Here is a 12946-nt window from a genome sequence, read left to right as displayed (position 1 = left end):
TATTTCTTTCTTTTTTAGTAGCTCAGTGCCTTATTGCTTTTTTTGTTTTTTGGGTTTTTTTTTTTGGCTAGCAGCTTTTATGTCCTGTCTTTCTGATGTTTTGCTCTTTTACTAGACTCTTTCCTGTCAGTGTCCCACTGTGCCACTATCCCTGCCCTTCATTCTTTGCAGGCATCCTGTGTCCTTGATACAATGCAGCCACTACCCTCTGTTCCAAGCAACAATGTGGGCAGCATTTACACTGCCGTGAATTGATCATTTCTCATTGATGCTCAGTTCTGCTTCCTGTTCCCCATTGTTCAGTTATCCTCCCCAGAAGATTTAGCTCCTTGAGAGGGACAGATTATATGGGAAACCTAGATGACAGTGTTATAGCTCTTTTACAGCTCTGGAGGCAGAATGACATCCTGGTTCCACAACTCACAGCTTCAGATGGCTTTTCCTATACTGCTCAACAGCTCTCTGCTTCCCATTTTGAAAAAGCTTAAAGCGAGTACATAATTATTTTTCCTCTTTATCTTGTAGCACTTGAAATTGTACCTCCAGATAATATGGAACTTCCCACAAGTGTTTTGGACATTCAGAAAAATGCTCTTCCTCTTTGTTTGAAAATCTGCCAGGGCATCTGGGCAGGCTTATATAAATTTCCCTAAGACGCTTCCTCCCAAACTGATGATAGGGAGAAAGTAGATGGTAAAACTAATGGTTCCTAGTGACTGCTACCAGTTTGTGTACCTATAACTCAGGAGAGAGTCTCTTACTTTCTGTCTCTGTCTCTGTCTCTGTCTCTCCTCCAACTATCTGGTAAAACTATACATATTTAAGGTAAAATTATATTACAAAGAAGGTTTCTGGATAGTGATCATTTTTGTGTCTCAGAAAACACAAAATTCCTTTGTTGATTTGGTTACAAATCCTAGACAATAATCAATATTGTATATCCATTAACATACTAAGAACTTCTGTTCCTCTGTGGAAAGTTAAATTAGCAATCTACTATAGGGATACCTTCTAATTTGCAGAGGCCAGGGCTCGGTGATGAATTTTTTTTCTTAAATAAAAACTCATAAGCATAGATTAAAGTTATTGATGGCCCAATAGTTTACTTGTACTTGTTATGCAAGAAGATCAGACTCTACTGATTTCTGGACTATAGTCATGTTGCAATTTCTGGAACTCATTTTTGACCAAGTTGGTGCAAAAAAACCCACCCCTTTATAAAATTTACTAGCAAAGGAGAGCCATGATAGAAAATAATCACTACCATTAGAACTCTCACTCTTATTTTTGAATTTAATTCATTTCAACAATCATTAAGTACCTATTATGTGCCAGACATTGCTGTGCACTTGGAAGATAAAGACAAAAACAGTCTCTGCCCTCAAAGACTACCAGTTGTTATGAGGATCAGATGACATAACATATGTACAGTGCTTTGGAAAGCCCTATATAAATGCTGTTGTTATTAATATTCTTATCATGTTACTGGTGTAACGATAAAAATGACACTACCTGCTGGAGACTTACCGTAGAAAAGTTCCGCTATGAAAGGAAGGTCTTTGAGGGCAAGAACATGTGTCTTTTCTTTGGCGTCAGGAAGTGACGTTTGCTAGTGGAAGGAAGAAGGAAGAGCTGGGCGTTCTGACTCGCCCTCTTTCCTGAGGACGCTGGTGGAGAAGGGAGCGAGAAATGTGCTCTCCCTTTAATAGATAGGAATCTAGGCCTTTTTCTTCTCTCTTTACCAAATTCTTATTCTCCTTAATAAATGCTTAAAAGTCTAACTCTTGCTAAAGCTTATAATTTATTGGTGACTACTCATTAGATATTTTAGACAGTTTAGCTAGAATTTTAGCCCTTAACACTGGAGTGATAGACCTGGGAAGTTGGGAAGACCTGAATTCAAATACAGCCTTATACACTTACCTAGTGGTGTGACCCTTGGCGAGTCACTTGTTTACTTCAGTTTCCTCCTCTTTAAAATGGGACAAATAATAGCATCTACCTCCCAGGGTTGTGGTGAGGATAATCTTTGTAAAGTATTTTGTAAAGCTTATATTTACATGCTAGTTATTATTATTGTTATTATTTTTACAGTACAGAGACAAGGGCAGATTTGTGAGATAGCAAATGTGACATAAAGCCAATGAAGACTTATTGGGTCTAATCATTTAGTAAATTCTGAATCTAACTGCATTATCATCTAGCATAATTTTTTCTTATCCACAAGGATAAAACAAATATCTTTGACAAATGCTTTGATGAAATTAATACAAATCTGTCTGCTAGCTGATCCAAATGGATCAGTATAGGAAATTGGTTTAGTTTGGCATGACCTATACTCTTCATGATGCCATGCTCACCCTCAGTGATGTTTACTTTCCTTCCTAGATATCCACAAACCACTTCTTTAATGAAGGTCATTTACCCATAGTTTGTAGACTAGGTGCTCCCTATTAAAATTGGGACATTTGCTCTTCTCCAACCCTGTGGCATTTCTCCTGTTTGCTATGATCTTTCGGCGATCGCAGATAATGGCATAGAAATCACATTTGCCAGTTCCTTTAGTGACTTGGGATGTAGTTTGTTGAGGCCTAGAGATATAAACTCACCTAGGGGGCATATATATTCTCTTACTATCACCTTTCTTATTTTATTTTATTTTATTTATTTTATTTTATTTTTTTTGCAGGGCAATGGGGGTTAAGTGACTTGCCCAGGGTCACACAGCTAGTAAGTGTCAAATGTCTGAGGCCGGATTTGAACTCAGGTACTCCTGAATCCAGGGCCGGTGCTTTATCCACTGCGCCACCTAGCCGCCCCCTTATTTTATTTTTAAAATTCCATATTAGCCATTTTATATATCTTTTCTAGTCCAGTGACTATTCTCCTTGGCAGAGAAATCAGAAGAAACAGAACAGTTGAGTAGTTCCTTCTTTGCATTGTCACTTATCATCATTCTACCCAAGCAGAGCAGCAATCTCATAAATTGTTACTCCTCTCCTTCCTTTATAGATAAAAACTACCCATATGGAGCATGAACACCTCATGCTACTCCATTAGTTGTTCTTATCTCCACGTTCTACATTTATGTGTCTTTGGCAGATTTAATTTGGTTGACAAATTCTACATGAATGTTTTGGGTAATTTATGAAGAAAAACTATATTATGAAGAAAAACTAAGAAATCTGTTCCTATACCCCTTTCCTGTGGGGGAAAAACTACATAGAATATGTTATGTAAAACCTGGCACTTGATCATTGAGACACAGATTTCCTTAAAGTTTCAGATAAAGAGCCTAAAATTTTTTCATGTTAGTAATGCCTAATAGAGCAGCATGTTAGGAGAAAGGTATGCTTTATATTCTACATTACCACTTCCATCTTCTTAGAATTTTCTCTTGGTGATAAAGATGGAAAAGAAAATGTACAATTCACCAACAATGATAGTGCATTTGATTCAAAAATATTAATCACTTCTTTGATTTGAATGGTACTGGATTTTCTTGGCATTTATAGCCCCCACCTATTTTCAGGAGTCTTATTTTGATAAGAATATCACCGCTAGGTGTATGTATATTCTCTACTTCTCCTCAGACATAAAAATCAATAGATCAGGGGCAGCTAGGTGGTGCAGTAGATAAAGCACCGGCCCTGGATTCAGGAGGACCTGAGTTCAAATCTGACCTTAGACACTTGATAATTACTAGCCATGTGACCCTGAGCAAGTCACTTAACCCTCATTGCCCCGCAAAAAAAAAAAATCAATAGATCAGATATTTAAAGTGAGGGAACTGAGAGTTCAACCCCTTCCTTTTATAGATGAGGAAACTCATATCAGAGAGGTTAAATGATTTACCCAAAGTCACAGAGACAAGGCAGAATTTAGATTTGAATTCAGGTCTTTTGACTCCAAAACTTTTCACTTTCCACTAAACCATAACTACTTCAAAATTACTTGTTTTGTTGAAAGGAATTACTCAATCTTCAAGTCATTTCTGTCTAATACAATCTGACTTTAGAATATGATACAGTCTTTATGATGGTCTATGGGAAAGAAATCATGAGATTAAATACACAGAGAAAAAAGTCATGGCTAAGTGGGAAATAACAGATAGTGATGTGGGCAATAGAAAGGGATGAATATAAATGAAAGGGAAGGTAGTCAGTGAAATGAATCGTATTTAAATTGGAAAGAGAAGCCTAACCCATCACCTCATTTCAGCATCAAATCTAAGTTATTATACAGAAGCTACTAATAGTTTTCCATCACTAGTGAAGATAAATCAAGAATAAAAAAGAAACTTGATTAAACACAAGAAAGGATTCCTGACAGTGAGAATTGCTAAAGAAGAGTACAGGCTACCAAAGGTGACTGTACAATTATATTTTCCAGAGGGCCTTCAAATAGCATGTATACTTAAATGTCAAGGTAGATTAAATTGAGTCTTCATTTTAGTAAGGTAATGGACTGGATAATTTCTAAAAATCCTTTCTAACTCTCTGATGTAATGATTTTGCATGCTAAACCAGTTGTATAAAATCAAATAAAATACTTTTCTTACCAGAATTTACTGAGATATTATCAGGTAGGCAGTTATCCCTACGGGGATGAACAAATATAGAAGAATTGTACTAAGATTGTGAGGAAGCCAACAAGTCAGAGTCGCATAGCTTTGGTTTCTATTATGTGTCAAATGCACAAATGAAAAAATTTTTCTATCAAACTATAATGAAGCCAAATAGATATTTAGCATGCTTAGTGATATTTAATAAGTATGAACCAGAAAAGGTTATATACAGTAAATTTTTATAAATTGAATTATATTTTAAATGTACCAAAGAGCTTGCTGCTTAAAGGAATCCTTCAATGAATTCTTTTATACAGCAAATAATTATTTTGTGATGTAAAGAATTGTCTCCTAATTTATCTATTTCATAACTTTGGATTTTTACACATACACACACACCAGTAGGGCACAATATATAGCATTAATTTCCAGAATAATTTCCTTTTGTAGCTTATCTTATTTTTGACCATCTCTAATTGACAGCCTCTAATTAGAAGAGTGGATAGAACATACAAGGACAAATCCCAGACTCTAAACCTGATCTCCACAAATGCACACATACACTAAAGTGATGAACATTCTTTTATCTTCCTTTCAACCCACACTTCACTCCTACTAATACATTTACCTCTATTTCTCTCCTGACTCTGAATTCTTCTCCCCCCAACTATTCTTCTCCAGTTTTCCTCTGCTAACCTATAGCATTTACTGACTAAACTCTTCCTAAAGACATGCCACATTTTGCCCCTTTCCTGCTCCCCATAGGTCCAGTCCCCCAGCTCTATAACTAGAAGTGTTCTCTCGGGGAGAAGAGTAAGGTTGTGGAGGCCAATGGGGGTTTTACCTTCAAATGGTCAAGCTAGTCCGATGAACATATGTGCTCATAAGAGAGCTCCTGAGAATGCATATAATGGCTAGAGAATAGGTAAGATATGGATGATTAAGTAGCTAGGGGTAGAAGAGGGATGAGAAAAGAATAGGGTAAGTAAGTAGCCAGAAAGAAAGATAAATTAGAGAAGAAAGGAGAAGGGCATCCAGGAGATGCTTAGAAAGAAAACCATTCATTTCTCTATTTTCCATATAGGAGTAGCTTAGCAATCTTGGTTGTGCCAAAGACCACTTTTCCAAGCTTGTTTTATTTTCCTGGGCCAGATTATTTACATCATTCTTTCTTTCTACCCTGTTGAGTAAGACATTGATGAAATGATAGCTAGTGCTTTCTCTCAGGCCACTAAAATTTAGAGGGCTTAACATTTATACCAGGCAAACGCCTGGCTTTACTCTGTCCATCTCTGGGCAGCGGCCTTCCTCCTGCTCCCCCCCAGCCTTGTAGTTGGCTAGAAGCTTGCACACTAGAGAGGTGATGGGGGCTCCTCCAACAAGGCTGATTTGATGAAACATTTAGGGTCACCTGTTCTAAGTGACAAAATTGCTAAGTATGGTTCTGGCTATGGGAATGGGCACACCCATTCCTCACAACTCACTGTGGCAATCTTCTTTGTCAAAATTCTGCCCAAGGCCAGAAGGGATGAAGAAGTCACTCATCACACCTTCTCTAATCCCTTGACTAGAAAGAGGTGCCATAGGTTTACCTCAGCTGGAGAGAATAAAATTCTTTCTGGGATTACTAGTCTTAGGAGCAAAGTTCCCTACCATGCTGATATGGTTAGATTGAATGGGTTTCTACAGAACTCTTCATGTTATTCATGAGAGTTGTGGAATACTGGTTGAGCAGTACTGATCTAAAACAGGGAGGGGCAATAATTTTGCTGCAGAGAGGAAGAGTCTTCTTCAGTTACTTGGATTAGGTCTAAAGGGGCTGAGGGAACAACTGCACCCAATTAGTCCTATGACCCACTTGGATACTCACTACCAAGATAGTTTGAGGAATCAAAATGGACATATATTAATACAAGGGAATGAAAATGACACAACCAATTTGAGGCCTGCCTGGAAATTAAGGTCTGAATCAGGTGATGGTGAGGTTCCAACTCAGAGTGAGATCATGAACCTGCTATGTAATTATAAGTCCCCCTTTTACTTCCAGACCATCCTCTCTTCAAACAGAAGGTTGGGAAGGAGGCAGTCTAGTGAGCTAAAGATGACTCATGCAATGATGAAGGAGGCTATATTCCAAAATATTGTTCACAAGTTCCTTGAAAGCCAAGACTATGTCTTTTAAAATTTTTCTATTTCCCATAATGTTTTGCACATTGTAGCTACTTAATATATTTTTGAATGAATGTACTAGAAGGAAATGCAGCTTTATTCTTTTTTTTTTTTTTTAGTGAGGCAATCGGGATTAAGTGACTTGCCCAGGGTCACACAGCTAGTAAGTGTTAAGTGTCTGAGGACAGATTTGAACTTAGGTACTCCTGACTCCAGGGCCGGTACTCTATCCATTGTGACACCTAGCTGCCCCCAGCTTTATTCTTGAATGGAAGTAGGATGTCATCTTAATCTCTGTGGAAAACACCTTCTTCAATCCTGGTCAAATAAAATTCAGAACCTTGATATTTCAGGTTCAACTAGAAGCTAATCAATCAACTTCAGAGTTTATAAGTGGGAAATATCCTGGAACAGCTAGAGGATGTCTAAGTTCCAACTAAATATTTAGTCATTTTCTTGGTTCTATACTTGTATTAGCCTCTTAGGAGTTGAAGCAGAGAAAAGTTTGAGGCCTTACTTAAAACATAAATCTAGCTCCTGTTTCAAGGGCCTGTGAGTCATAAGTAACCTTAGATGACTTGCAGTGAATGATCAAGAGGATTTCCTTTAGCCTATCGACCTTGCATAGAATCATATAGATAAATAGAATTAGAAACGGAAGGGGCCTTAGAGGTGATCTAACCTAAACTCTATATTTTATAGATGAGGAAACGAAGGCACAAGGAGTTTAAATGACTTGCCCAGAGGTATAAAAGTATAAAATAATTGAGGTAGAATTTGAACCCAGGTATTCATTGCATGCTTAGGTTTCTTTTGGTATACAATGAAAATATATCACTTAATAGAAAATGGGATTTATGTGGATTAATAAGATCTATGCAAAGCTCTAAGTTTCTATTTTGGAAAGAGGTAGTGAATTCCTCCTGCTTCCACTCTGTCTTTATATAAAATTCATAATAATAGAACTGAGACAAGACAACCAAGACAAATGCCCTGGGCACAACAAGGGGGTGCTGAGTGGATAAAAGGGCATTTCATTAGTGGTGCCAGCAGAGGTCTTCAGCAGTGGGGTGATGAAATCCCTGAGGTGCTGTGCTCTCTCTACCATCTAGCCATCCTCAGGGAAGCCCCATTCCTACTGGACAAGGAGTGGCTCAGAAGACAGTGAGAGAAGGCACAGCTGATGAATTTGCTCCAGCACAGTGTTGTCTATTTTTTTGTATGCAAGATGATACCCTCTGTGCAATTGTCATGACTATGTGTCTACCCATATGTATATGTAAGTATATATATATTTATAAATGTATATAAAATACATATCTATTTATATAAATATATTTATATTTATGTATGCATATACACACTTATTTGTACGGGTACAATGTTAATAAATTATTAATATGTTAAATTCCTGTGCTTGTCTAATGTTTGTGAAATTGTTTGTAGGGCCTTTATTTTTATGGATGTTAGTGTTAGCCTCAGGTTGTAAGTTACTAGGATACAAGAAAAATGCTTAACAAATCATTTCATATAGCATTTAACATAGTATAAAACAGTAATAAGAACTTAGTAAATCCAGTGTAATGAAGATTATATGAACAATAAGTACAAATGCCTGTTAATTAACCAGTTTCTCTAAGGACAGGAATAGTTAAATATGGACAATTATTTCTCCAACTTTGTCTTCAATACTGTTTCTGAAATTCATTGAATATAGTTCTGATGAAATTATTAAATTCTTATATAATAGTCTCTGAGCTTATTTCTCAGAGCTTTTGCACAGCTTACCAATTAATTTCAATTCTCTTCTATTTCCACATTTCTAAATTTTTCAATCATCAACTGGTACCAATATATTAACAATCATTAAGAAAAATGGTCATTTCTTTGGCTAATAACTTTGATGAGGGTCCAAAACATTATACTCAAATTAACTTAAAACTTATTAAGCTGCATAGCTTTGGCTAGAGTTCTCAGCCTCAGATATTTTTCTAAATTCTTTTTGGTCTTTTTGATTCCTGTGGCCATTATAGATGCTCAAAATGTACTTGAACCAGATTGAGACCCAGAGGGAGTTGGCATACCTCTTACTGTTATTCTTTTGAATAGTATTTGAAAGGCCAAAAAACTAGCAGTGGGTTATCACCATTGTTTTGGTTCACAGAGACTGTTTTGCTGCACTGTGAAGACAGGACAGAATTTTACAAGGTATAGCCATCTCAGAAAAAAATTAGAAAATCTTATTCAGGTTTTTTTTTTTTACTTTATTGAACTCTCCTCATTTTCTTATTGGTTTGTGAAGATGGAAGAGAAGGCAGAAAAAGAACCCAATTAAAATCCATGGAAATGTCTAAACATTCCACATAATTCTTGGTGCTCCTATATCATATTCTAAGAAGTTTAGGTAAGTTTTCCCAAGGCAATTACTGGAACAATAGATCTTGCCTTTAAGTAGATTTCACAGACTGTCAGCAGTCTATGTAAAGTCATGATCTACTGTTCTAGCAGCTGCATCAGGAACATTTTTCTTACCTAATATTAGAGTGCCAAGTTTCCTACAGAATAAATACTGACAAAATTTTGGAAGTAAACAGAAGAGATGGAGAAAAGGTGGTGGTAGAGATATGACTTAGGGTTACTTTTTTGTCAACAGGGATTTTTATTTTCACCTGGTAAATGATGGGCTTGATTTCTCTGTCTCACAGCTGGTGATTCATTCCTATAAAAGCCTGGTGCTGCCTCTGCAGTTCTGGTAGCAAATCCTGGAGGAAGGAAATGTGAAACTGTTGAGATGAAACTTCTTGCATTGATGGAACCAAGAATTTTCACTCTAAAACTATAATAGAAACACCACGGCTGGTAGTGGGGGCTTTTTGTTTTCATGAACAGATGACTGAAGGAGCAACAGACCTGCTTTTGAGATCCAAAATTATTCAAATAATCACAGAAATCCATCTGAACAAGAATTTTGTTCGTTGCTGTTCAGTCATTTTTTAGTTGTGTCCAGCTCTTCGTGACCCTATTTGGGGTTTTCTTGGCAAAGGTACTGGAGTGGTTACCATTTCCTTCTCAAGCTCATTTTACAAATGAGGACACTGAGGCAAAGAAGGGTAAGTGACTTGCCCAGGGTCACACAACTAGTAAGTGTCTGAGGCCAAATTTGAATTTAAGAAGATGTCTTTCTCACTCCAAGCCAGGTTCTCCTAAGAATAATCTCAACAGAAAATGTTCAAAGAATCTCAATTGCTACATAATAGATTTTTAAGGGTTTGACCAATGTAATCTGGTTCAAGTTTACTTCAGGGCTCATATTTTCTCCAATTGAATATGAAGTATTTAATTTTTCATTCCAGTTTGCAATAGAAGCAAACCCTTTAAAGCTCCAGGCACTGTGGCCAGAAGAACACTTAGGTTGTTCAACTGTTTTGTTTTGATAGAATTTTCATTTTCCTAAAAGTTTTTTTTTTAAAATATGTACTTTCAGGAAATAACCAGATATTTTTAGCTCATAAAAAAGAATTAACATTATGACTAACATGTTCTCTAGAGAGCAAGAGCCAAATGAACAGAAGGTATCATGCAACCTTTTCTCCCTTCTGTTTCTAGAATAGAGCCATGTCTCAAATCAACATTGATACTAAGTCAAATGATTAAAGTTAATACTTTTTAGTGGGTTGGTCACTTATGCAATGAAGTTCTAAAAGACTAGGCTACTGTCTTATAGGAAAGCATAGGATCAACAAATCATTTCTTTTTCTCAGATTTCTCATTAAAAATGAAAATCTTGATTTATCAGAATATTGTTTTTAAGGATAACTAATCACACTTTCAAATTCCTTCGCAAATTGGCTTTAAATAATGTAAGCCTTTAAAGGAATTTTTTGGAATTGTTTGAAAATGTACCTAACCAGCTGTCTTGTTTTATGATGGTGGCTAAATATTATTCAAAAGTATAGAGCTGCCAGAGCAAGACCATGGTATTTCAGTAAGTATCAGGTTCTTTTTGGCTAATATAGAGATGACCAGAAATGGGATATCAATAGTTAATGGTTATTACAGCCTTTATAGAAGGAGGATACATAAGAAAGTCCTCTAGTCCAGCAAACATTTCCCTTCTCCCTTAATCAACAAAAGCAGTACTTAATTTTATTTGTATTAAATTTAATCCTTTTAGTTTTAAGGGGTTATTCCCTGCTTGCTTTATTTTTGATTTGGTGACCAAGCCTGTGTGCTTGCCATAGCTTCATGATTTTAGAGATCAGATACAGAGGATTAGTTGTACTGCACACAGGAACCTAGCGTAATCTCAGGCAATTTTCTAAGACTTTAAGTGGTAGAGAAGTTGTGAATTTGCATTGATAGAGGGTGCAGAGAGGGTGCCAACCTGTATTGGGAGTGGGAGCTTCCTCACCTGCATTTCCTTATACTGATAAAATCAGAGGCCATTTAGTCAAAAGGACTTTATTAAGTTGGGGAAACAAAAATAATAATAAAATAAGCCAATTCTGGCTCTCAAGGTCTTGACATTCTAACTGGGGAAACAAGATGTAACATAATCTGAAAGTGGAGACATTTGCAACTGGTATGACCAGGAGAGGACTCCTACCGAAAGGGAGTTGAGTGAAGCTAAGAGGCAGAGGTGACCTGAGTATTCCAGGTGTGGAGAACAGGTACAAAGGCAGGAAGAAAGAGATTGAGTGTTGTGTCTGAGGAATTTCCTGTAGGCCACTGTAACTAGATCCTGAGAGTTTATAGAGGGGAGTAAAAAGTAAGAAGACTAGAAAGGGAGGAAATGGTTCTTAGTTATTTTGGTAACAGTGGAGGATGGTTTGGACTGGGGAGAGATTCCAGGTAGGAAGATAAAGTAGAAAGCTATCAAAGTAGTCCAGGAGAAAGGTGATGAATTAGGGTTGTGGCTACATGAGTAGGAAGAAATGTCTGTCTCACCATATGAGAAATATAATGAGGTAGAAATGATAAGATATTGCAAGAGCTTAGATAATGTTGGGTGTCTGTGAGGAGTCCAGAATGACATGAAGGTTGAAAGCCTGGGTGACTGGAAGAATGGTTGTACCCTGCACAATAATAGGAAAGTTTGGAAGAGGGGAGGGTTTGGGGAAGAAAGCTATTGAATTATCTGTGGACATGTTGAGTATGAGATGCCTACAGTTTGAAATGCTCAAGAGGCAGTATGACTATAGCTCAGGAGAGAGGCTAGATATAGATATATAGTTGAGATGATAATTGAATCCATTTGAACTGATGATATTATGAAGTGAGTGAGAAAAGAATGAAAATAGAAGAGGCCCAGGACAGAGACTTGAGGGATGCTGACAGTTAATGAGTGTGACACGGATGAAGAATGGGCAAAGGAGATTGAACAGAGCTCAGACATGTAAGAGAACAAGGAGAGATTATATAGGAGCAGGGGATCAATGGTGTCAAAAGCTTCTCATAACACCAAGCCAAGCCCCAGCCCTGCATCATTTCCATCATTTTCTGCCTTCAGTCCTACATGTGTTGCTGAAGGAAGATGGAGAAAATCATGTAAACATTCTGACTGGATCCACTACAAATTTACATTACACAACATCAACGGTTCCCTCCTTGCTGTTAGGCAATCCTTCCAAACCCCCCTTATCAACTCACTGCCCCACTCTCCTACCCAGCTCTTCCAAACCTTTTCATACCTTCTCAAATTTCTGTTGGTTCCCCTCTCCCCCAGGCTCTTGGCTGAGGTCCTTGAATCATATTTTACTGGAAAAAATTGACGCTCTATACTGTGAGCTCCCTCTTCTCTCCCTTTCCTTCTCTCCTATCATTCAGATGCCTTCTGTCATTGTCTCCTTCACCCCTGTCTCATGTGATGGGCTTACTCCTTATCTAGGCTAACCCTTCAAACTGCCCAAGGGATCCCGTTGCATTCCATCTTCTCCAACAGATTGCCCCCTCTGTCATCCCAACTCTCACTTATTTTCAACCTCTCCCTGTCCACTGGCTCATTCCCTACTGCCTACAAATAAAACCATGTTTCCCCCATCCAGAAAAAGCCTCACTAGATCCTTCCATCCTTGATGTCATCCAATATGTCTTCTGCCCTTTGTAGCTAAACTTCTGAAAAAAGGGGTCCTTAACCCTTTTTTGTGTGTCAGATCCTTTTGGCAGTTTGGTTAAGCTTATGCTTTTTTTTCTCAGAATATATATATTTTT

At 37.3% G+C, this 12946-nt stretch overlaps 1 protein-coding gene across 1 annotated transcript in view; it reads right to left on the bottom strand.

The window, feature by feature from the left end:
• The window catches only part of STXBP5L (syntaxin binding protein 5L), a 421799-nt gene that overhangs the window by 81187 nt on the left and 327666 nt on the right, over positions 1-12946 (bottom strand). Inside the window, 1 exon segment of the mRNA XM_043992879.1 lies at positions 9406-9498. Within this exon segment, the coding sequence (XP_043848814.1) occupies positions 9406-9498 (93 nt within the window).

This window comes from Dromiciops gliroides, chromosome 3 (assembly GCF_019393635.1).
Source record: "Dromiciops gliroides isolate mDroGli1 chromosome 3, mDroGli1.pri, whole genome shotgun sequence".
Classification (NCBI taxonomy): Eukaryota; Metazoa; Chordata; class Mammalia; order Microbiotheria; family Microbiotheriidae; genus Dromiciops; species Dromiciops gliroides.
This window is presented reverse-complemented; position numbering and strand designations above follow the sequence as displayed.